General features: G+C 35.7%; 2 protein-coding genes across 9 annotated transcripts in view; one reads left to right on the plus strand and one right to left on the minus strand.

Annotated features, from left to right (window-relative positions):
* The window catches only part of RhoGAP19D (Rho GTPase activating protein at 19D), a 521267-nt gene that overhangs the window by 179795 nt on the left and 314182 nt on the right, over window positions 1–27290 (minus strand). The window lies entirely within an intron of this gene.
* On the plus strand, window positions 19640–21084 carry LOC141484785 (uncharacterized). Its single transcript, XM_074180155.1, has 2 exons — window positions 19640–19864; window positions 19928–21084. The coding sequence occupies exon 2, from the start codon at window positions 19932–19934 to the stop codon at window positions 21048–21050; it is 1119 nt and encodes a 372-aa protein (XP_074036256.1). The 5' UTR covers window positions 19640–19864; window positions 19928–19931; the 3' UTR covers window positions 21051–21084.

The following is a 27290-nucleotide window of genomic DNA, read 5'->3' on the forward strand; positions in this document are numbered from 1 at the left end:
TAGAAATTGAATTGAATTGCTAGAGATACCACCGGAAAGAAAATACCCCTTAAACTACATCGAGTGTTTCAGGAAAATTTTATTCGAAACGTAATTCGAGGGAATGTCGTTGATTACGACCCAAATGAATACATTGTTTACGTTTCGCCAGTGATATAGTAAAAATGTTTCGACCTGTTTCGGCCAGGTTCAGAATAAGTACCATATAAAGTAGTACCTGTTAGGAACGAAAAGTAAACGAAGTTAGGCGATAACAAAAAATTGCGCAACGTTTACATAAAATAGAAAGAAACGTATAATTGGTATTCTGCAGAAATAATGATTCCTAATTGATATCCTTGACGTATATTGCATGTTTTTTTAGTATATCCTCGTCGATTAAATGTAAATTACTAACGGTGGACAGTGATTTCCATATTAAATTTCAATAATTATTTTTATAAATGCAAATTGCTATTTATATTCACAAATGGACACCAAACCTGACAGACGTAAGTAGTTTTAAAAAACAAACAAATTTTCTCCGCTTCATTAGGTTGGCACCTTGTATTTGCTGAAGAAGGAAACAACGTTAATGAAAAAGAATTTTTACATATTTATTTCGTTGGTGAAAAAAATCAATTTTATGCTCCAACAAATGGCAATCAAAATATTAGCCAGTCATTTATTCAATACAAAAAAACGAAGGTTATCAGCATATTTCGACTTATCCTGCAGCTACATCTAGTAAGTATTCCGAAGTTTGTCAAAGAAATTGTTCGGTCTCAAAATCTTGCTATAGAAATTATAATTTTTTCAAGTGAATTGTGAATCTTAAATTTTTAGTATTTATCGTAGAGTTGCCAGCCCTAAAATTTGTTATGGCATTATTTTTATTTTAGGTATTGCTAAGTAATCTAGTTAAAGTTATTTAGTTTTTCATTATTCTCAAGGGTCTCCCAATCGGGGTTTTCCAGTTGGTCTTCTAATGCAGGGGTCTCCAAACTACGGCCCGCGGGCCAAATCCGGCCCGTCAGTGTCATCAATCCGGCCCGCGACAGCCAATGATTTACTGTCATCAATCTGGCCCGCGACAGCCAATGATTACCTAATTGTTGTAACTATTGCTGTGATAAGTTGAAGAAGATAATTACTCGGTTTTATTTACTTGCAAGGTAAAACTTAACGACAGAAATGATGACAAAGAAAACTTAACGACAGAAATGATGACAAAGAAAACTTAACTCAAGTATCTAAGTTTAAGCATATTAATAACTAACAAATAATTGAAATGAATCACAGTAAAACAAAAACACTAATGAGATTTATGTATTTGTGATTTTCCACCGACAATACTTTGTAGTTGTGGATCAATTTTACTTGTAACAATTATCAAAAGAGATTTAAGATGCTCATCGGTTAATTGAGATTGTAAACAGTCTTTGTGTACTTCATCTTGGAAAACGTTTTCTCACACAAATAAGTAGTACCAAAAACAGAAAATTATCAAATTGTTCCAGTGGAAGACTCTTATAAAATTCCAACAAAGATGAATTTTTATATTTGTTCTTAAGCCCGGTGCCAGGGTTTCAATGTCAGTATCAAAAGGATTTTGAAAAAGCTCAATTTCATTCGCAATGACATCAAAATCTGAAAAACAAGTATCAAAATTTATCTTCAAAGCACTCAAAGTTTCGATTGCAAAATTGAGGTGAATTCAGTCTCTGTAGTGTGGCTGAATATTTCACATGTTTCAAAATGTGTGAAACATTTTTTACGTAATTGCGATTGAAATAGTATTATTTTCTGCCTGAAGGATTTGATATTGGTGTATAAATCAGGGAGAAGCTGATTTTCTCCTTGCAATCTCAAATTCAGTTCGTTCATATGATTTGTCAACTCGACATAGAAGGCTAACTTCCACATTCATTCACTATTTTCTAAATCGGCAAAAGGGCGCTGCTTCTCATTTAAAAAACATTCGATCTCTGCTCGAAGTTCAAAAAAGCGCTTAAGGACTTTTCCGCTACAAAGCCAGCGTATGGCAGTATGATATGATAAATCATTTTCTCCAATCTGTTGAATAAACTCGCGGAATTGTCGGTGATTCAGCCCAGTGGATCTGATGAAGTTAACAACTGATATGACTGATTTTAGAACTTCAGACATATCCAAACATTTTTTTTTATTAATGGTATTTTCAACTCCCTTAAAAATTACTGCCCCAGTTGTCGTGCCGTGAATACTATCAATATCAAGAAGTTCTTCATACACTTCAAAGCTTTTATCTACTCCGCGAATAAAAATCAACACCTGAGCAGTATCTGACACATCCGTTGACTCATCCAATGCTAGATAAAACCACTCATGATGTCCACTTTTATCAGACAGTTGAGATGATATATTTTCTGCGATGTCTTGCACCCTCCGAGTCACGGTGTTTGCTGACAAACTGACACTTTTAAATGAATTTACCTTTTCGGGGCATATTTCTTCGGCTACTGTAATTAAGCATTCTTTTATCATTTCTCTATCGGTGAATGGTTTGCCACGTTTTCCGATTTCAAGAGCCACACGAAAGCTGGCACGAGTTGCAGACTCTTGTTCAGTATTCGCTTTGGTAAACAAAGATTGCTGCGATTTGAGTCCGCGTTTCAAAGCTTCAAATTTTTCCTTCCGCAAACTTCCTGTATACTTGGAGTAACTTTGAAGATGTTTCGATTCTCAGTGTCGTTTAATGTTATAGTCTTTGAGAACAGCTATGGTTTCATTACAAATTAAACATAGCGCCTTATTACTGGACTCGATCACAAAATACTGAAAGTTCCATTTTTCTTGGAACGTTCTGCATTCACTGTCGATTTTTCGCTTCTTTTCCATACTAACAAAGCACACATAAAAACAATAAGTCAAATCAAAATACTTCCTTCGCCTTTCCTACGCAGACTAACTCGCAGTTGCGCCCCTAGCCTTTTTATATGCAATTATTACTGCCATCTCGAGGTTATTCCAAATATTTAATTACGCCTAATGCCACCTAGCGGGTAGCTGAAAAAGATAGTACATAGTACGACTACTCGCCACTAGATGTCATTAAGTGTCACAATACACAATAATAATTGAAATGCAAAAAAAGCGTAAGTTTGCTTAGGTCACGCACTTTGCGATTATCTTAGTCTGGAAATATAGTTAAGGGCAGAAATTGGCCTTTGGAACAAACTGAAAAAATCATTATGGCCCGAAGGCTTCAAAGTTTGGAGACCCCTGTTCTAATGTATGGGTCTTTTCTAATCCACTTATCCTCATAAAATTCAATATTCTCGAATATGTTTACCAAAGCAACCCCTAAAAATGTTTAACTTCAAATAGCTAGATTTTCAATTCCCTAATTGTTCCTTATCCTGGGACTTACCCGCTATATGACCTTTCCTACCTATATTAATCCGAGCCTCTCCCCACAATGAACCCCTCTCCAACTACCGATGTGAAACATTGCATTTTGTAAAATCATTTCAGTACGTTTTAACCCTACAGTGCTCAATGTATTAAATTCAGGACATCACATCAAATTCCCCATTTGAAAGCTAATAAATCTCGAGTAGGTGCCCAAAACTTTTTGTCGCATATTTAGAACAGCTCTAGGAATGCGTTAGTTAAGATCCAATTTCCGATGCGCATGGTCAGTTACTGTTTATAAGTTTTCAAAAGTCCGCTATCGGTCGCTATATGCTTGCAGCAAACACGTGATAAACGATTTATCAAATTTGTGTGATTCTTCTGTGAACAAATATTCCAAATTATTGTGTCTTGTTCATAAAGGTAAGGTCGATTTTATAAGATGAAAATCATTCATTACTTTTCATTTTTACATTACAGGCTCGACTATATATTTGGATGTATCGAATTTGAGACATAGCGCTTTTCATTCACGCTGCCTTGGGCGAAGAAATACCTTACAGATGCCGAGTTAGAGGAATGTATTGCACATTTATCAGATAGTGAAGATATCGATTGTTCTGATGGTGAGAGAGATGAAGAGGAAATTCCGATAAATGAAGCTTTAGAGGAATTCGAAATACAAAACCTTCCAATTGAATTTTATGATGAATATGTATTAGAGTCCAATGAGGAATCTGAGGTGAATGAAATTGGGCAGAATAATGAGATAGATGAGAATGTCGAAACTTATATTCAGGATGGTGCTGAAACTACTAAAGCTCAGATGGAAACCACTTCAAAGGAAGTATAACACTCGGTAATAGATTCATGGAATTGGAAACACCATTTGCTTTCTTCAAATATTTTTTTAACGATAAACTATTGCAGAATATAGTTGATGAATCAAATCTCTACATGGTTCAGAAATATCCAAATAAGACAACCACAATAACCGTTGCTGATTTACAAAAATATTTAGGCATATGTCTATTGTTCACATGCCTAATGTCAGATCATTTTGGAGTAGTCGATTAGGATTGAAACAGGTAAAAGAGTCAAAATCGATTTGAAGCTATAAGAAGAGTAATTCATTTCAATGATAATATCAACATGTTACCCAGAGAAGACGAAACACATGATAGGCTTCATAAATTTAGACCCATTATAAAGGCCCTCTCGTTGAAATTTCAGAGTGTTCCATTGAAAAAAAGCCTATCAGTGGACGAACCACAGTGCCACAAAGGCAAGACATCATTTGAAACTATATATGCCAGCAAAACCTCATAAGTGGGGTTATAAGCTGTTCGTTCTTTGTGGAGCTAGTGGCTTCTCCTATAATTTCGAAATTTATAGTGGTGCCGAAAATCAGCCAAAATTCAGACTACCAGATGAACCAGATTTGGGGGCAGCTCAAATACTGTCATACGTTTATCCAGAGTGGTTCCAACTAATTTGAATCATGTGGTCTACTTTGATAATTACTATACATCACTTCCGCTCATGTCATTTCTGGCTAGTAGAGGTATATTTGCTCTAGGAACTGTGAGAAGAAATCGAGTTCCCAATAATTGCAAGTTGCCTTCAGAAGAAAAAATTAAAAAAGTTGACCGAGGAACTTCCTGTGAATATGTCTGCAATTTTGATGGCGTTGACATTTCTATTGTCCTGTGGAAAGATAACAAAAATGTTTCATTGATGTCAACTTTCGTGGGAGAATTGTCGAAAGGAACAGTCAAACGCTTCGATGAAAAACAGAAAAAAGTGGAACACCAATGCACAAATCTTATGCTCGAATATAACAGGCACATGGGAGGTGTGGATCTCCTAGATAGCTTGATTGGCCGCTATAAAATAATCATGATAAATAAGAAATGGTACATGAGATTCTTTTACCATTCAGTAGATATGGCTCTAGAAGACCATCTGACGTAGAAGCAAAGATTGAGCAGAAGAAAAAACGCTCTGCGACCACCTCCTACATTCCACCAAAGGACGTGAGGATGGATGGTCTGTCCTATTGGCCCCTTTATACCGATACAAGATAAAGGTGCAAGTTTCCCACCTGCAAATGTTGTTCCCAAATGAAGTGTAGCAATTGCGGGGTTAACTTGTGTTTGAAGAAAAACAACAATTGTTTTATGCAGTTTTATACCAATTGATTTCATATAATAATTCACCAAATAAACGCACTTTGCCTCAAATTTGAGACAGCATTTTTTTATTCAAACTTGAAAAAAATATGATATATATATATATATATATATATATATATATATATATATATATATATATATATATATATATATATATATATATATATATATATATATATATAACTTTCTGAACAACCCCGTATTTTTTTCATATAAATACAGAAAATTGAGCATTGTAGGGCGCAGTCGTTTTGAAATTTAGTAATACTATCACTACTGAAAAAGCCAGGAGGAAGTAGTAAAATGTCTTAATATCTCCTAATATGACGACAATCAAATTTAGACAAATTCTATAGGATAACGATTACAGAAACTACCTGAACCTAAACGCTTAACATAATTCTATTGGCATGCGTAAAAAAAATTCAACTCAACATTTTTCTAAAGTTTTGGAAGATGAAACTATTTCATGTTTATGGAATACCTAAATCTGGGATTCAATAATATTTAAACTTATTGGGTAATTCGATAAGTTATTCACAAGAAAAAGTCATCCTCCTTAGTTACACTCTTACGGTTTCAAAATCTGTTTCTATCGTTCAAATCGCTTTATTAAAAAAATTGACATTCTTTTGATATCAGCCCCTTTCATTCGACAACAACATCATAAAAATGAGAACGTCGGCATGATACATTCGAAAACTCAAATACATAGGATATTGACATAGAAGATGTTGATCATTTTATATTATTATCAGGAATTTAAAAAAAAAATCATATCTGTTGACAAAATACGTTTATCCGTTAACCACTGTCGCCCTCTATGAACGAATCTCTCAAAACTCGAATGAAGTCGTCCCGGGGCGCCAATTAATTTTTGTTGTTGTTTTATAATTTCATGATTTGTATTTTGGAAGTGTTGTTATTATATTGTACGTGTTATAATTATTCAGTATCTATAAGACTAGATATAGTAACTGGTTTTCCCCAACACAGAAACGGGCGTCCAAATAATTATACACTGTCTGAATATCCACATTACAATCTTTTGTTTTAAAACACATCCATATTGAAACGGTCGTTAACTGTTTAACCAGGTGTTAATGGCTTTAATTTTTTCGTCGATTCGATCTCAAACTATCGCGGAAACGGTAACCTACTTCTTTAGACGATTTGATGAAGCAATCAGTGGCGGAGAGGAAAGTTTGGAACATGATGAAAACGATTATAGAACTCGTCAGAAAAAATACGATACCAGGATGAAATAAACACAGTGGAAAAAGGTAGGTTTTCTCTCTTCTTGATTGTTATTGTCATACCAGAAGGTATAATGACTCAAAAGACTCAAGTGGTCGATTGTGTTCATTCAGGATACATAAGCATTCATTCATCTTTCATCAATGACAATTAAAAGCAAAGTGAAACAAAAGATAATGCAAAATACCGTACAATCCAAGAAGTGAAATTGGAAATATTACAGTTGCAGGACAAGCGATTATCGGTTGAACGAATATATCTCTCAATTCTCCGAAAGTTGGCATTTGAAGTACAAATAGAATTCGCAAAAAGTTAAAAAATGCGGAATCTTTATCGATTTAAATGTTTGAAATGTTATGAAATAAACAAATAAATGAAGACGACAGGAAATATGTTATTTGGGAATTGATGTAATCATTGTTGGTATTTCATTGCAAGTAGCGATGAAATAGTAATGTAATGATTTGCAATGTATCATCTTGAAATCGGTTTTTACTCGCAAACCTATTGATGGATAATTAAATTCCTTGAAAGTGATGTAAAACTGCCAATATAACCACTCGCATGTCTCAGATTCGATTTTATTATAGTTCATTATTTTCTTGATCTACGTTTGAAAGTCAATTGGTCTTACATATCACACACTGGCGCGAATATTGCCAAAAACTTATTTTACGATACTGCAACTAACGGTTTCCTCACATTGTAAAATCAAAGCCCAAATATTCACACTATTGAATATTCTACTTTTAAAAAGCAAATTTCAAGGAGAATTGACCTTAAATAAACTGCGGTCAACAACAGTTACAAGGTGGATATTGTTGACTCTAGTCTTTATAAAAAACTACCAATACCAAAAATGAACCAAAAATATCCAATTTCGAAGGACGATAATGAGCGTTACAAAAGATTATCCTACTTTGGTGGAAGCAACAATAATTTGTTTTTATTTATCGGTTTTATTTAGCTTGCCCTATTTGTTCGTTTGTTTGGGTCAAATTTAGTTATTGACATTTAACCCCTTCCTATTGACACATTGATCTGAAATTCGGTACACACATTTAGTTTTGATGACATTACAATTCAATAAATTATGTATCATTGTAAATCCAATATGGCCGCAGCTACAAAATGGCGGATTACATATTTTTTACAACTACCCATCTCAATATGAGTATCAAATGACGGGGCTTGACTAGTAGAATAGTAGTACACTTTAAAAAAGATGCAGATTCGAAATGGTCGCACCTACAAAATGGCGGATTCCATATTACCTTGTGATAAATGAACTAAACAGAATGAGAAGAACTGAGAAACCAAATTAGAAACTAAAAATTCGAAGATGAAATGAGCCAAAAAAAGTTTTCGAGTCGAAAGGTTTTATTGAAAAAAAAAAGCTAATAGGGATGTAGATAATGTATTGAAAAAAAAATAGGGATGTAGATAATGTATTGAAAACTAAAAAATAATTCGGAAGGTCCTAGGTAGAAGTCATCCCACCACTTTTCTCAGCAATCTACGGTATTGATTAGATATTTACTCAGGTTACGCTGCGCCCAACGATTTAATTATTTTTTTACCTAATCAATACCAAAGATCGCTGAGGAGATTGGTGTGATGACTGCTATCTAGTACCTGCTACAATAAAGCCGTTCAACATAAAAAAAAATCTACTTATTTCATTTCAAGACAGTGTCGGATATAATGGAACTATACAAATTGACTTGTTCCAAAAAAATTGGCCTAACGGCCTTTAGAAGAATAATTTTGAGCCATATATGGCATTGAACGAAGTGTCATTTGTTTATTTATTGTATCCTATCATATTATATACAACACAGGGTTTTTTGAAAAGTGTTTTACAACTTTGAAAATAAATATTTGAGTTGCTAGAAAGTCATGTTTTAAAAAAAAATATATATATATATATATATATATATATATATATATATATATATATATATATATAACACAAGCGATGTGTTAAGTTTTAGTCAGGGAAAATGATGTATCACAAGTATAGTAGTCCCATTGAAAATTAAGTAAGGGGTTCTGGAGACACCTCCTACTTAAGGATAGTCTGCTGACTAGTTAAGAAAAAAACTTGGAAAATATCTTTGGGTGATAGCAAAACGGAAATGTACTTTTATAACACAAGTTATTCCAATATTTCGATAAAATTTATTATCATCTTCAATAAAAAGCTACAAAATTTGTATGATGCTAGTACAATATACCTTTCATAATAAGTTATATATTGTACTAGCATCATACAAATTTTGTAGCTTTTCTTAGAAGAATAAATTTTATCGAAATATTGGAATAACTTGTGTTATAAAAGTACACTTTCGTTTTGCTGATCACCCAAATATACCGGAAATGAAAAAACTTAACTCTACTTTGAGACAAAAGGTTCATTGCACTATTAGATATTTTAGAAATTACCATAATTGTTTGAATTTCATTCAACCATCGTATGTTATGTATCCGTATACAGAGTAAAAAATTACCAGTCAGACCACTGAAAAGAATTAACCTAAAAACATTTCCTCACTGGAAAATTCCATTTACGACAAAATAGAATCAGTTGCCAATTGGAATAATCATAAACAACTCCGTATTTTACTGATAATCTTCTACACTAGGTAACAGTTAATTATTTGCTGCCTACATTCAGATCGTTTATTTCCCTCGAGTCTGATTTAATAACGCTGTGAATAAATGAGGCATTCCATCACTTTTGAAACGCTTATTCATATATAACACATAGTAATTCTCTGGCACGATTTAATATCTTTGATTTTCCTCACAGTACCTGCACACCAAATTGCCTTCATAAATGATTATAAATTTCAGTACTTATGGCAAATGTTGAAAGGTGTAAGATATAACATAAACCGAATCAGCAAATCATCCGTTAGCAGATAATTAATCATCAACTTCTTTTTTATTGAACCGAAACACACCTTGCATAAAAATCAAACTTTGTTCGTCTAGCGAACGAAACGAAACCTCAAATCATACTTAATAATGTGTTTTGCCACATTATGAATTCAATAGTCTAATCAACAAGTTCAAAAACATGAAAAATAGAGATAAAGGTCCTAAAAATATGAGCGATAACTCATTCGATTCGGAATCACCTCTAGAAAAATTTTGATGGACTTTGGTGCAGGTAAAAAATTGCAATTGTTATTAACAAAATAAGATAAAAAAATGGTATTTAGTTTTTCGTTAATAGCTCAAAAAATAATAATATTTAAGCATTTTTAAAAAAGCTCGTTAAAGAGGAGGAAATTTCGGATAAAAAAGTCCCGACTTCCGAAACTCTATATCCATTATTTTTAATTTTAATTTGACGTTGAAAATAGGGTTCCGCCCGGCTGTTACGGCATGCGCGCGCTGCCGCTAAAGAGAGTTTATCCAAAGAAATAATTTTTTCATAACATTAAATGTCATCATGAAAATTTGAAAAAAAAATAGTATCTTTTTAACACTTGAATGAATCGAGTCCCGTAAAAAAAAGAGTTTCATCACCATTTTTCTAAAAGTTATTCAATTGTTAACTAATAAATTTTTTCCCAATCTCCGTTGGCATAAATAATGGGATAAAAGGTATAAATAATTGGCCTATAAACGATCCTGCGATAAAAATTCATAAAAATTCATTAATTTGTTAATTAATGAAATATCTAAAAATTGTTGATATTTTTTTTTTTTCAATTGATATTTAGCTATGTCTGTTTTCACATTAAACAATGGCAGGTATTAACATAGTATATGAAATTTTTACGTAATTTGTTTATTATATTGTTTAAAACAATTTTCGCATCAGTCGCATCAGAGATAATGATGAGGCAATACCTCGAAACCCATCTACTCGTATGGTCCAGCTACTGGATGAACAAAACTATAGTCCATTCGCTATTTTCTGAGAGTGAAATAATTTCAAGAAAGCAACATAGTCGTCTCAAGCAAGTGGCACTGCAATTCATCCACAAAGTTGAGAACGCCGCTAACGAGCCATCAAAATAGTGACTTGCAACAAACAACGTCAAAAGAGGCGGCGACGCTTTTTCTCAGATTGCGTTACAGTAGTTAAAGTATTAATAGGCGTCGAACTGGGAACATCAATTCAAATTTTCCACTGGGGGTATTAATATAAATTTTCCATATTCTGTATGATGCGAAGATAATTAAAATATTGTAACTAATTTTGATCTATGAAATAATCAGAATACTGAATTTAAAAATGATTACAAATGTAGAATGGCAAGAACTTACTGCATTTGATAAATTAGATTAAAAAAAAACAGATAAGTATACAAATAGAATCGATTTCCGCGTTTCGCTGTTATTTTCCCTGAGTTCCTTAAGAATTCTAAAAATCGTCGATCTATTGACACCGGTCATACTCGCGCATTTTAGCACTACTTCTTTCGTACTTTTTATTTCGGGTGGATATTATATTTTCAAAGAATTATAAACATTCAAAATAATTGTTTTTTCAATTTATATTTTTAATGCCAAGTTTTTATGTCAGTGTTGGTGGTTTGACCAATCAATCGACAACTGCGGTGGCAGAAATTTGGAGAGATAATCTGGTATGTCGTCGAAAAACGAATCCACATGTTTCTAGAAATGATATGAAATCGAGAAAGGTTAATGCAGTCCAGATGCTGGAAAATAATTCCATGAAAATCAAAAGATAAATAAGTACCATTCTGATCATTCCCATATTGATTTCAATTTAAGAGCCACCGGTAGACAGCTGTTTCAGCCTATTGGGCATCGTCAGTACCGGGCAGGTGGTTAGCAAGTTGACTTGGGTGTCACACCAATAGGTGGTTCGTGGTTCCACTTATGCCTCGCTTGCGTTCACGCAGTTATTTTTATTAAGTAGGTAATTCTCTTGGTTTTTCACATTTTGTCTTCAATCTAGAACCGCCTGCACGATGCCCAATAGGCTGAAACAGCTGTCTACCGATGACTTTCAAATTGAAATCAATATGGGAATGATTAGAATGATACTTATTCATCTATATATATATATATATATATATATATATATATATATATATATATCTGAGTTAAGAATATCATACCTGAGTTAAGACGCTCTGACCGTATAAAGAGGCAGACAACAGGATGACCAGTTCAGTTTGAGGAGTGCCTAGAAGATGACAGTACCAACCAACTGTCGAAAGCGCTCGCAGATAATTAATAGAAGATATAAAACTTCAAATCCTTTTTGTAGAATTTAATATTGAAATACTCAAAAAAAACAAAAAAAGGAAAATTATTGCATCAATCATATGTTGCATATATATATATATATATATATATATATATATATATATATATATATATATATATATATATATATATATATATATATATATACTTAATCGACCCTTTCGTTCAAAAACAAATATTTCTTTGAACCTCTAACAATATTTTAACCGAAACTTACTGTCTTTTAGCGTACATAAATATCATTGAATTACCGTCATTATATACCGAATACTATACCGAAAAGCAATGAATTGTAAGACTTGGAGAATTTATCTCAAGAGTTCAACTACTTCCTCCACAGTGCGTTTACCGGTTCGCAACTATACTCCTATATTAAACTTTTTACTGCTCACAGACTGCAAACCTCCGTAAATTTCAATGTCTCCGCTTTGAGTTACCGCGTACCTTGTTGTCTTATTATTTATTGGTTTTCGTTCGAAACTGATCTAGGTACACACACACGCGCGGTATAGTTGATACTCGTAAATCAGATTCCATTTACATTTTATAGAATACTTATATAGGTACAGAGATCAGACTCCATAAACAGTTCAATTCTCGAAATAAACATTTTTCTTCGGAAGCTGAAGACTTGAAAGTTAGCAGATTTTATTCACATTGTATGTTCAGTAAATATCATATTCATTTTTATAAAAGTAAAATGGTATTGAAACACTGAACCATACCATTTTTAGGAAATATATATAATAATACATATAATAGTAACTTTTACCTTTATTAACCATATGTGTATGAAATCTAAAAACAAGTAATAGTATGGTTAAAAGGAGCCTGATCAGTCAAGACTGGTCTTCCTCGGGAACCTGAGATACAAAATAAAAAAAAACACTGAGATTAAAGAATAAAGATTTGAAAAGTCATAAAGATAAGTAGTTATATAATTATCATTGAAAATATAGAGGGGATTTAAGAAAGACATATTAACTAAAATTTATGGTGATTACATGAACTTATATAATCAAACATTGCTCCTCAAAAAGTTTTTTCTGTAGGTGTTTACGAAACCTGACCACTGACATTCTCTATGGAAAAAAGTTAGTTAAAGATGCATTATTTAGCTCATTAACATAAACATGCCAATGATAAAAAAGTTAAATTCAACTTGACTCAATTTTCAATGGAAATTTTTGAAAATGATCTATATAAGAATACCATATGTCTTGGAAGTGCAGCCAGAAATTGTCAAACTGAATTTTCGAAACTGGACCCCAATTTATATAAAAATGTATTATTTTTCTTTTTTTCACAAGTCAGGAAGGACTGGGGTAGATGAGTTGAGAAATCATTAATTCTTGGGCAAGAAAGAAAAAATACTTTCCATGCAACTACTTTTATATGAACATTAAATTACACAAAAAATACCTTTTCTATTCAGTTTGTATACTCCAGGCATTCGTTAAGGAATTGAATCAGATATCATTCACAGGATTGCTACACAATATAGTATATGAAAGGGGTGAATTTTTTTCAACATGGAACACTGTCATCCTTAATGGTGGACATTTGATACTTCGAAATAAGACAGTTGCCTTTTTGCCAAGAGAGAAAGAGAGAGAGAGATAATTCTCAAGTCTCTTCCTAGATTTGGCAAGCTGTACGTAATGATAATCATTGGCTTTTTTTCATTAACTCCCAGCCATAGGAACCTTGTTTGAATTGAAAGGAGTATATTTTTAGGAGTGACTAGTTTTTGGCTTTCTACTTCCCCATCTTTATACAAAAAAATGAGTGATTCTTCCAATGAAACGATGAAAGCAATTATTTTAAAAATAAACTCTACTTTTCTGCTTGATTAATTTTGAAATTAATAGCTTTCATTCTTCTTTTTCCACATTTTTTAGTATGAAGATGGAGAAGTAGAAGATATACTGAAAATACACTCTTTTAAATTTATTCATTCTGTAGTGTAAAGTACACATTTCTTGATATCGTGTGTAGAAGCTTCTTTTAATTTAGTTCAACTTAAGACGACTACAGCATTCGTTGGAAAATCACTATTTGCATTTTTGCCCTCAATGAATGCCTTTTGACAGCAATATGTTCCATCGCCTCAAGTGTTTACTTGCATGTTGGCATTGAGTCTCCCACGAGACCTATTTGTGGTAGTAACTGAAGGGTCTGTTGTGCAATACTGACGAATTATTCAATGAAATATCTCTACAGAGGTAATGATGAATCTGAGCACTGAAGATATATTATGATAAATAGAGGTCACCGCTAAATACGTTTCTCGAAGGTACCCGGTTTGTAACGCCCCAAAATTAATTATCTTCGCGAAAGTCTTCTTTTTACACGCCTCTGCCATTCAATGAGATAACTATCAGATTTATTCATTGGCAAAACAAGTTCTTTGCCGGCGTGACTTCATCGGAGGAGGCAATCGCTTTCCCAATATGATTGCTACAAGCACAGTTCAAGAATTATATGGTGATCTTATATTTGTTCTTTGTTGCTGAATTTATTTTGGAGGATTCTCCGAATAACATTTACAAGATGAAATCAACACCAGATCATTTTGCTTAAATACGGATTCATATTCATTCGTATTTTTCAATAGCTGAAACCTAGAAACCAGAAACAATGCATTTGTGATTCAACACTTAGCGCTCCTTCGACCTGCCATAGACATCTTCGGTGATGCTAGGCGAATAACTTTCACTATGCCCATCTCTGGGGTTGATTACCAAAGATGGAAGTTTCCCCACATTGTTATTTTATGCAGCCGTATCCCCCGCTCGCTTCCTAATGGTCCTCAATCTTGTTACTTGGCACTTCAGCAAAACTGAAATCGGCCTCTTGTGTTTTGACTCCTCATTATCTGTTGTCGTATGGTTTTCTGTCTCGCGGTGATCATCTGTGCCTGATTGGTGACGAGTATTTGTGTCGCGGACAAGTTTGTGTTTGTGAGATTCCGGATTTTGTGTTTGTGTGTCTGGTTTCCAGTGCTGTTATATTTACCAAAGCTATTCTTCGTAGGATACTCTTAGTTGGCCTTTTGTGCATGTATTTCTCGGGGAATCTAAGGTTTTCTCTGGTCAGTGCATCTGGGAGATCACGCAAGTAGGGTGCTAATGCCGACTGAACGCCTCCCCCCACCCCTTTTGACCTTGAGACGTCACACGACCTTGAATGACGTCACCTAACCTTGAACGTCGTACACACAGTATGAGCTTGAATGCGGTGTTTGACCTTGAGTGTGGGGTTTGACCTTGACGTTCGACACTTCGACTACCTTGAGCTTGCTCCATGGCATTGAATGTTGACCTTGAATGAAATCGTGACGTGTACAGAATATATAGTGGGATTAGGCGTTGCGGTGTTTGACCTTGAGTGTGGTGTTTGACCTTGAGTGTGGGGTTTGACATTGACGTTCGTCACTTCGACTACCTTGAGCTTGCTCTGTGGCATTGAATGTTGACCTTGTAGCTCCCATTTGGGTTATGGTGGGGGGGAGGAGTTGGGCTTTTATAAGGAGTGTGGTGTGAACGTTTCACTCATTTCAAATTCTCCTTATCGTACGGTAGATATTTCTATATACAAGATGTATTCGTGCATTGATTGTAAAAAAAGTTTCACTCGTAGTGACAACCTACGTCGTCATCAGCGGGATTCCTGCACACCCGCAAATGGTGATGGACCTCCAACATCGAAGAGGCAGCGGTTGACACCCCCAGCACTTCCAACACTGCAAACATGCGTTTGCTGCAATTTGACTATTGCAAGCGATCAGATGAATGTACATCGGAGGACGTTGCAGCACAGAACAAATGCATGTGTTCAATATGGGGAAGGTGTGAAAATTGTCAATACAGCTTTCAAGTGTCGAATTGTGAGCTACCGAGTGGACAGTGAAAACCACCACATGGATTACCCAACATTCTTCAATGAAATTAAGCAGAAAGTAGTGAAACTACTCGAAGAAGTGTTGGATATCCATAAATGCATGAAAGTGAACATGGAAGTGTTTGGGCGGTACAGTCTGCAAACTAAGGATCTTTCAGACATCAAATCATTTAATAGTCCCAATGAAGTAATTGATCAATCGAATGATTTGGATGTGGTTTATAGCAGTTTTGCAGATAGTTTAACTGTTAAAGCAGCGGAATTTCAAGATCGGGATTCAGGTATGTGATCTAGTCAAAATGTTGATGATGATGGACTTATAGAGAAAACCCATATTTTCAGGTTGGACCATTGAGAAAATTTTGTACTTGGAGGTGAATATCAACAAGTATAGCCCCTTCGGAGGGTCTTCTTACATCAAATTGCCAAGGTTCATCGAATTGAAGAAAAGTGTGGTGAATGTTCTTAATCAAGATCAGTGCTGCTTTGCGTGGGCTGTGACTTCAGCTTTATACCCTGCCAGTCAGAAACTTAATGAAATTTCATCATATCCCCACTTCTCAACCGTCTTGAATGTAGCAGGTATGGAATTTCCAGTTAAGTTGAAAGATATTCCTAAGTTTGAGGTTATGAACGATTGCTCTATCAATGTTTATGGGTTGGAAAATGTTTTTAAAAATGGTAGAATTGAATATGAAGTTGTGGGTCCGTTACACTATTCTAAACGTAGATTAAATAGTCATGTTAATCTGTTGATTATTACAGATGATTCTGGTAATAGTCATTATTGTTGGATTAAGGATTTATCGAGACTAGTATCATCACAAATATCTGCCCGTGGTCATAAAAAGTATTTTTGTGATGGTTGTTTATTGTACTTTGATAATGAACGAACTTTATTGCGACATCAGTTGAATGATTGTAATCACATATCGACAACGACACCATCCACAAATTTCAGGGTTGATAAATTTGGTAAAAGGGTACCTGAGAATATTTTGAAATTTGAAAATATCGAGAAACAGTTGAGGGTTCCATTCGTTGTATATGCTGATTTCGAATCTATTCTGAAACCAGTGCATACTAATGAGCCAAATCCTGCTAACTCTTATACAAATCGAACATATCTTCATGAACCATATGCTTTTTCTTACCTCATAAAGTGCTCTTTTGATGATTCTATATCTAAATTTGTACTATATAGAGGTGCTGATGCAGCTAAAGTGTTTGTGTCAAACTTGGAGGCTGATGTCACCAATATTTATCACAAATATTTGAAGAAAGTCATTCCAATGAGTCCATTGACTGATGAGGAAGAGCATGATTTCAATATTGCCGCCACATGTGGTATATGTGGAGAACCATTTGGTGATGGTGATATTAAGGTGCGTGACCACTGCCATCTAACGGGGAAAAAAAGAAATGGAGCTGCACATAGTATTTGTAACCTCAATTTCAAATTGCCCAACTTTATACCCATAATTTTTCATAATCTCAGTGGGTATGACTGTCATTTGTTCATAAAAGAGTTATGCACAAACAAAACAAAAGTTGATGTCATTGCTCAAACTAAAGAAAAGTATGTTTCCTTCACGAAACATATAATTATGGAGAGAATAGTAGATCACAATGGAGTGATGAAAAATAAGTTTTTGAAATTAAGGTTCATCGATAGTTTTAAATTTATGGCTGCTTCCCTTCAAGAGTTAGGTGACAATTTAGATGAAAAACATTTTGTGGAAACAAGAAAATATTTTCCGGAACAGGATAAATTCAAACTTATGAGGCAGAAAGGTGTTTTTCCGTACAGTTTTATCGATTCTTTAGATAAATTAAATTATTCTAGTATACCATCAAAGGTGGACTTTTATGATAAATTAAATGAAAAACATGTTTCTGATGAGGATTATGATAGAGTAAAGCAGGTATGGAACACATTCAATTGTCAAGATTTGGGTGAATATTCTGACATATACCTAAAATCTGATGTTCTACTGTTGTGCGATATTTTTGAAAATTTTAGAAATATGAGTTTAGATACATATAAATTGGATCCTGCTCACTATTTCACTTCTCCAGGTCTTTCTTGGGATGCTATGTTGAAGTATACGGGTGTCAACTTGGAATTATTAACTGATATCGATATGGTGCATTTTCTCTAAAACGGTATACGTGGTGGTGTAAGCCAGTGTTCGGAGAGAAAGCATATTGCAAACAATCAGTTTCTTCCAAATTATAATCCCGAAGAACCTTCATCTTTCATAATGTATTTGGATGCAACAAATCTGTATGGTCATAGCATGTCTCAATCATTACCTTTTGGTGGGTTCACTTGGTTGACCGCCAGTGAAATATGTCAGTTGGATATCAATAGTATTCCAGATGATAGCCCCCAAGGATACATACTTGAAGTAGATGTGCATTACCCTGTCGAGTTACACGATCTACATTCGGATTTACCATTTTTGGTTGAAAGTATTATACCACCTGGTTCAAAGTCCAAAATACCCAAACTTATTCCTAATTTGAATGATAAAAAGAAATATATCGTTCATTATAGGAATTTGAAACAAGCGGTCCGTAATGGTTTGATGGTGATGAAAACTCATAGAATTCTCAGATTCAATCAGTCACCGTGGCTGAGCAAATATATATATTTAAATACAAATTTGAGAAATAAGGCTACCAATAAGTTTGAGAAGGGTTACTTCAAATTGAATATAAATTCCATATTTGGCAAAACGATGGAAAATGTAAACAATAGAAGAGACATTCGAATTGTCACACATTGGGAATCCATAAGAAGAGGTATGGGTGCCAATGCTTTGATAGCTCGTCCCAATTTCAAAACATTATCCATATTTTCGGAAGACTTTGTCGTCATACATATGGATAAAGTTAAGGTTTGTTATAATAAACCATTGTATTTGGGGTTCAGTATATTGGATATGTCGAAAACAGTCATTTATGATTTTTTCTATGATGTCATCAAAAAACATTACGGACCACAAGCTTCTCTTCTCTATACCGATACGGATTCTTTGATACTGAAAATAATGACGGATAATTTTTATAATTTTATGATTGCAAATGTTGACAAATTTGACACTTCTAACTATAGGTTGGGTAATAAATTCAATGTGCCAGTTAGCAAATCGGTGATTGGAAATATGAAGGATGAACTTCCGAGTGATCCCATCATCAGTTTCCATGGCACCGGTGCGAAAGCATATCATGTACAAAGTGTGTCTGATGAAATAAAGAAAGCAAAAGGTATTAAAAAATCCGTTATAAAAAATCAAATTTCAATTGAAGATTACATTAGGATTGTTGAAACAGGCGGTATAATATTTAGAAAGATGAATGTATTCAGGAGTGATTTACATGATATTTACACGTTGATGTGCAATAAAGTCGCGCTATCACATAATGATGATAAGCGATTCATCATTCCTAATACCACCAAGACATTACCTTGGGGCCACAACGATATTGAATTCTATCAGACCAGTTCCGAACAAAATTTAAGAATTCTTTTGAATGTACTGAAAGATGAAAACAGTATAAGTGACAAGAAATTAAATTTACTCATTGCCTTATTGGAAGAGCAATCGAGTAATTGCATTTTTTCACTCATTATCTGGTTTGTTCAACAAATTGTAAAATTCATACTTGTCGAATATTTCAAACGGATTATCCTACCCCACTTCCACCCCCACTCCCATTCCCACCCGAAGTGGTAGGGAGCATACGGCTATAAAACATGAGGAGGAGGCCACAGTTCATCATTCGATTGCAGTCTTCCTTCGAAAGAACCAGCCAACCTGAGATACCTGCCAGCCAACTTAGTTGAAGTTGAAAATTCCAAGCAGCTTGATGTAAGTACACACTTCCATACTATTTATATTATATTGTCTAATATTTTCATTTTCTCTTTCTAGAATCATGTCTTTTCTAAGGAATGCTCTGATGACCCCGATTACCACTCTCAGTGAGAGACAGTTGGAGGATGTAGAGCGGAGGAGGGTGGTTGTCCTACAGGACATCATGGTACAACCACCAGCTACACCACCAGCTGCAGCTCCCATTCCACCACCGGGGATGACTTCCACCCAGGAAGTGGCGGCTCCCATTCCACCACCGGGGATGACTTCCACCCAGGAAGTGGCGGCTCCTGACTTGAAGTTCTTTTTCGAGGACTTCAAACCAACCCCCGAGGAGGAGATTGACCCCCCACCAACTTTGTCGACATTCAGTGGACCAACTTCTTCGTCAGCACCCCAAATCGAAGATTTACTGAATGTCTACAACCCGGACCTGGACGAGTCTCTGGCGGATTTATCGCATCTTCAAAGCTTCTTATCGCCCATCGAACTATTATCGCCCATCGATTCAGGGGATGAGTTCGAGAAACCGGTGAAGAGGGCCAAGAAGATGAAGAAGTCCGCACCTGTGAAGAAGTCCGCACCTGTGAAGAAGTCCGCACCTGTGAAGGCATCCAAAGCCAAAGGTGGGAGGGGTGGTAAGTTGAGTGCTTTTCGCAAAAAATGTGAAAAGAACTCACCTTACGTTGGTTGGCCTACAGCACCCCTTCCAGTGATGGAGATGCAGAACTTGGTGGAAGTCGTCGCCCAGGTCCATCGGGATGCGTCACCCCCTCCAGTCACCCCCCAGGTCCATCGGGATGCGTCGCCCCCTCCAGTCACCCCCCAGGTACGTGTTGAGCATTCCGAACAAGAGGTTGGCCCGGAAAATGTCCTTTCACAGACTGTGGTAGAGGGTAATAAACTCAAAGAGTCTATTACCTATGCACAGTCTGTGAAAAAGAGATATTTGAAGGAGAAGAAGGTTGTGGATGGTTCTGATTCCAGAAAAAGGGCCTTGATGTCGGAAATTTCCACCATCGAGGCCCAGAAACTGGAATTAGAGAAGCGACTCTCTTTGCTTAGGGCGAAACTTCAAGAAGAAGATTCGCAACAAGGAAAGAGTTTGGCTTACATCCAAAAATATGGACCTCTTGTTCAGGAATGGGATGCCATGTGCCAGGGGTTCCTCAATACCTAACCCCTTTTGTAAATATATTTTTGTTTAGTTTAAGTTAGATGTATATTCAGAATAAAAAAATTGTAATTTTAGGAATATAATAAAAACTTGCATGTTAATTTTAAGGTTATTTAATAAAGTCTATGTTATGTATTAAAAAATAAAATAAGGAATATTGGAGTGCATATCTATTTTGGTTGTTGCACACAAAATACTGCGTGGTTGGGGCAGTATTTATTCCTTCATTCTAGTCATTTTTTAGTCGCATGTAGTATATAGAATAAAATTAGTTAAATAGAATAATTGTATAGAATTTCCATCATTTGAAAGTGTGTGAATTGTAAAATAGTTATTTTTTCTAGAGAATAAATAAAAGTGATTCTAGTAATGCTCTGAGTATAATTCTAAAACCTTTTGACACTTCTCTCATCATTACTTCTCTCAACATTATTCAAACAAATTTCATTTATGTGAATGTGTAAAAATAAAATCATGAATCTAATGAATATTATATTGGATTTATTCCCCAATTCTCACATCAATACTTGAATAAATAACCTAGTGGGTCTTTATTTTTCACATATTCCCCCTCCCTTACTCTACCCCACTTTCTTCAAATCATATAAATAAGATTGTATTCTCAATATTCTTCAACTTGTTCGTTCATCATGAATCAAGCAACACCAATTATTCGGGAAGCTGATTCCACCAGTGAACCTCATTTTGCCCCACCAGAGAATTGGTCCTTTGGTGACATTCAAGTTGCTGTAGTTGATTCAACATCTCCCGATGATGAATTCGATGGGTATTCAGATACAACAATAGAGCTGAATGAAGAACAAGATGTAACCTCAGACGAAGATGAGTTTGAACATGATGAATTTGCCAGCCCAGAACTTGTGGATCAACTGTGGCTTGAAGATCATCAAATCGCTCCACCAAATATCATCGTGGTGGTTGATTCTCCCGAACCTGACATCATCATTATAGATGATGATGATGATGATCAGGTAGGTTAGGTTAGGTTTTCCTCGGAGTGCACATAGTACCTGGTTGGTGCACACGGAATGCTGCGTGGATGGGGCAGCATTCAACCTAACCACTCTATTTGGTAGTAGTGAAAAAAATAGGCCTATATCGGTACACCCTTGCGGTGAAACGTTAGTTGTTTCGCTATAAAACGAACTAATTAGAAAATGGAAACAGTTAATCATTATCTTTGAATATCTTTGGAACATTATTTTAATAATGTTGATAAAAATTCGTAACATAAAGAAATTTCAAGCAATGTATATTCGGATAAGTAACGAAGGGAAAGGTTGTATAGGCGATCGCGAAGCGATCGCTTCGCGATCGTGAAGCGATCGCTCAGCAGGCCGCTTCGCGGCCTGGGGCGCTCAACATCCGCCACTTGCATCCGGGGCGAGTTTTTTGCGACCCCCACCTCCCCCCCACTCCGCCTCCCACTATACCCCCTCCTGTGCAAGAGTATAAATGTAGGAGTTCCTCAATGTAATCTTCAGTTGAGTAGCTATCGTCAGCATGTCAACATACCAGGAAGCCGATTCCACGACCGGACCCCAGGCGGAAGAACCTACAGCGCCACTCCCGGATCTTCAGTTGGAGGATTCCGATATGGAGAATCCAGATATGGAGGCCGATTCAACCACCACGCCTCATCACCCTTCCACATCTTCGGTCCAGGTACTGCATGTGACCAGTACCGAAGACCACTCCGAAGACTCGAACAGCTCGGATGATGATGACGATCTCTGGGACGACGACGCATTTGCGGAGGAAATGGCGTTTTCTGAGGGTTCGGTGATGTGGCAGTACTTCCCCCGACCCGATGACAGCGACGACGACGACGACTTGTAATCCTTTCCTTTTTTTTCCCTATTTTTTTCCCTATTTCACCCATCCTTTATCCTTCCTCGGAGTACACATTTTGTTTGGTTGGTGTACACGAGACACTGCGTGGTTGGGGCAGTGTCTACCTCCCTCTCTCCTTTCCACCTTTGAAATAAATATTCTGAATTACAATACCAACTACTCTTATTGACTACTCTGAATAAACACCCCTCGAATTTGAAATATTGTCTTATGAAAATTATATTTCCAAATCTTGACATGAATTCTGCAATTGTTCAGATAAGAGAGAGCTAGTATGTTATCAAACAGATTCAAATCCACTCGGACGCTTAAACAATCATTTTTCAATGTGATTTATTTTACAAAGATAAGATATTCAGAGAACTTACATATTCTATAACACATTTGTGCATACCTCATATGTATATGGATGTACATTTTAGAGGTATATCCATATATTACAAACTACTCTTCGTATGATTATGTGACACTCAAAATATTCTATTTCTTTGACTGAGTGATCAATCTTATTATTAGATATCTACACTTTGTTTGTAGCTCTGAAAAGAGCTGTATTTTTGTTGACCCGAAAGTCCACGGTAACTGCTCCGCAGATGGGGTGTTGTTGCAATCTCATTATGAGATATCTACTCTTTGTTTAAATAATGTAGCCCTGAAAAGGGCTGTTTTTTTTTGTTGACCCGAAGGTCCACGGTTACATCTCCAGAGGTGGGGTGTTGTTACATATGATACAGACGGCTATTCTCCTAAAGTTGGTCAAAGGCCTATCACATGCTTTACACCATGTTTGCCCCATCTCCATGAAGCGGGCGGTGTAATGAATGTCGACGTGCTCATAATACCCTCCATTGTTATTCCGCACAGAATAAAAGCGGAAGCAACACCAACACAACTTCTCTATTTCACCGTCAATCGTTTTGATCCTGACATGGCTATCCGTTACACAATACAAATCTAACGGATCATCCAATGTCTCAGTGATATTCAACCACTCAACATTGCCAATAACTACTCCGCTGTCGTCAGTCTCGTGAGTCGAATCTGTTGCGATACCTTCATCTTCTTCTTCAACAAGACCTTCTTCATCATCATCAATATCTAAATCCCCAACACCTTGCTCAATTGCCTCATCGTCTTCGATATTTAAGCCACCTTCTGCACCTTGCTCATTCACCTCATACTGCATATCTCCACCATCATTTTCTTCGTCAACACCCACTATCTGTCCAACGTCTTCAAACTCTTCCACCAGCTCATGGTTATTAATATCTCTCTGAGATAATAATGCTAACACAGCAGCTCTCTGGGCAGACATATTAATGTATTCTTGTGGTGATACTTGAATACTGACTGAAGTTTACAATCACTCACCGATTTTTATATGATTTTTGACAGTGGTGGTGGTAGCTCCCTCCACTCTACCCCACTCTTCACGGTACCTGTTTATAAGAGGGAAACATGGGAGCGTGAGAGTGTAGTTAAATTCATCGATTGAATATTTGTACATCTATCAGTGAATATGTCTTTCCCTAAAGAGTGGGATACAAAACCGACAATACGCGGCTTTCCAATCAAAATTGGCAAACATATAGTGTGTTACAACTGCCATGGGTATTGGCCTGAAACATATATCAACCCATGTACCGGCCTGTGTCGTAGATGTGTTGTGGCAAGGAATCCAGACCCACTTCGGAAGAGGATAAATGGTTCAACTCTAGAAGTAAGTGACTACCGCAAGCAGTGCAGAGAATGTTCGAAAGAGATTATGTGTAATAATATGGGCATTTCAAGGAATATATGCATAAATTGTGTAGCGACTTGCGATACATTAGTCCAGCGATGTCTACAATGTGGTGAATATAGTGTGGATTGTTGGAACAATTTATGCAGTGCTTGTAATGTAAAATCATTATCATGATTGAGTACAATCATGATAATGTCATTACACTAAAGAATTTTCATCGATCCATGAGTTGTGATCTTCAGAGAACCCCAGCCACTTCACATAGAGGCGATGTCCTTTTCTTTTTAAAACTCGCTCCACCAAATACGTATTGGGATCTTTTGTTTTATTCAACTCCAGCCCATAAAAACAGCCTTTGATTGGTTGCCCATTCACATCTTCTAATGCATAAGTTATAGGTTCTGTATTATTAACTTTCACAACTTTGAATATTTCAGCTGTAAAATTTGCTGTATAACCTTTATCGAATGCATTTTTATATTTGCTGATTCGAACACTATCCCCAATTTTAAACGTACTTTTTTTACGTTTCACATGTGGACTCTTAGATTCGGCATACATTGACAATTTAGTAGACTGTTTCACATCTGCAGGTTTCATACCAATCGTACGATGAACTTTGTTGTTATACTGACGAGTAATTCTAGGAAGAATGTTCAACCACTTGTAATGACCTTGAAGTGAAAACTCCTTATAAAGCCAACTCTTCAATGTTCTGATTACTCGTTCTGCAATTGCAGCTTTTTTTGTGCTGAATGTTGAGTAATGATTGATGTTGTGTTTCTTCATTAACGATGAGAATTTCGAATTATAGAACTCAGTACCATGATCAGATTGTAAATTTTTTGGAGTATATTTAGCATCTTTCAACACGCTTGCCATAGCTGCAGTAACTGAATCACCAGTTTTATTCTTCAACGGCCTTGACCATACAAACTTTGAATAACAGTTGATAACTATAAGGATGTACCTACATCCCTCATTTTCTTTAGAATATGGTTGCATTTCCATCAAATCCATCTGCCACAAGTCAGAAAAACCCTTTATTATTGTCTTCCGACGGGGGAAATTTCGACGCGCCGGCTTGTGTATTTCTTTCACAACCTGCCATTTTGCATTACTCATATTACTGCTCTAAGACTTCTTCAAGATGATAAAATTGAGGAATCACTTTTCTACTGTTCAGGTGCAAGTGTAACGATTGACTATTAAACTTCAATGACTCGCTCAGTAAAAGTATCAACCAACTTAGCTATTACGTCAGTTCGCTTTTCCACATTACTCAATTGATCAGCTAATGCAGAAGTGATGAGTGCATTTTTGTCAATGGTTATTTGCACCTCATTATGTTTTGAATCAATATGTTTTCCGATGTTACGTAGCGTTGATGCAATGAATTCTTGGAAATACTTCAGAGTTGTCTCATTGACTTTTCTAATGTGATCGTCAACATATCCTTTAGTAACAGAATCTTTACTGTCTACAGGTTCACCAACATTTTGAAACCGCTTATTCTGAATATCATAATCACCATTTGGTGTGAGAATGAATCCAACACCAGATCTTCCAACTATTGGTTTACTAACACCACCTCTTCTACGACCAAATTTATCAATTGTGGTATGCATAGTTAGATCGTTTGTGATCGACTGAGCCAGTTTCACACATCATGTTCATGATATTGCGGTCAATAGACTAATCCTTCTTCACGTAATTCCTCAATTATGGCTAATATTTCATTATCATGTCCGGTATGTCCAGCCAGTCGTGAACTCCAAAGTAGTCGAAGACGATCAATCAATTCTTCGAGTTCATTCCAATAAACATAATCTGTATGCTTATTTCTGATATATTTTTTCTGGGTGGGTATTTTGATCATGCCAGCACCTTCTCTACTAGGGTTTCCATTGGATAATAATGGTAGGATTATTTCTCTATATTTCTTCCAATTATTCGATAGAAGACCTTGTTTTCTCTCATTGTATTTATATGCAGCCTTTGTTAATTTGAGTATATCACCATATGTGGTCATATCGGAAGAGGGGATATTTCTCGATGGTACTTTCATGAATATCAAGTTATATAGTTTTGGAGTGCCCTGATAAGAGCCAATAGTTTTACCATTTTTCATAAACACAATTTTCTCATCGATAAATTCCACATCAGCTACTCCCATTTGTAAATTTCCCGTTTCAGTGTTCATGTGTACTCCAAAGACTGTATCGTAAGAGGGATTTCCTGATAGTAACTTTTTTATATGCTTTTGTACTTCATCACCATCATCGAATACATTAGGCGATTGTGAATCTAAAGTTGTCAATTGAGAGGTTTGAAGATCCTTCGAGGAAGCCCCTTCAAATTTCGGTTTCCACTCACTTTCAATTATAGTTTTGGCTGTTAATGGTGTAGCAGGCTTTGTTTTCTGCATCACTTGATTCATTTGAGATGCTCCTTCAGTATTGGCAGATATTACTTTCAAAGGTGTTATTATTGGCTCATAGATCCTCTCGAGTGCTGATTGATCACCTAGACGACTACTTTTGATATAATTGAATTTCTTCCGAACGGCATCCGTTGCTTCAATTACCTTTCTTTTTAAACATATTTCATCATCATTTTTTCCC

The sequence above is a fragment of the Leptinotarsa decemlineata genome, unplaced genomic scaffold, assembly GCF_025532065.1.
Source record: "Leptinotarsa decemlineata unplaced genomic scaffold, Ldec_3_MD MMD2_tig00026294_RagTag_RagTag, whole genome shotgun sequence".
Taxonomy (NCBI): Eukaryota; Metazoa; Arthropoda; class Insecta; order Coleoptera; family Chrysomelidae; genus Leptinotarsa; species Leptinotarsa decemlineata.

Bases quoted from the DNA above. Each gene is read 5' to 3' on its own strand.
- LOC141484785 (XM_074180155.1), top strand. From the start codon at position 19,932: ATGTCTTTTCTAAGGAATGCTCTGATGACCCCGATTACCACTCTCAGT.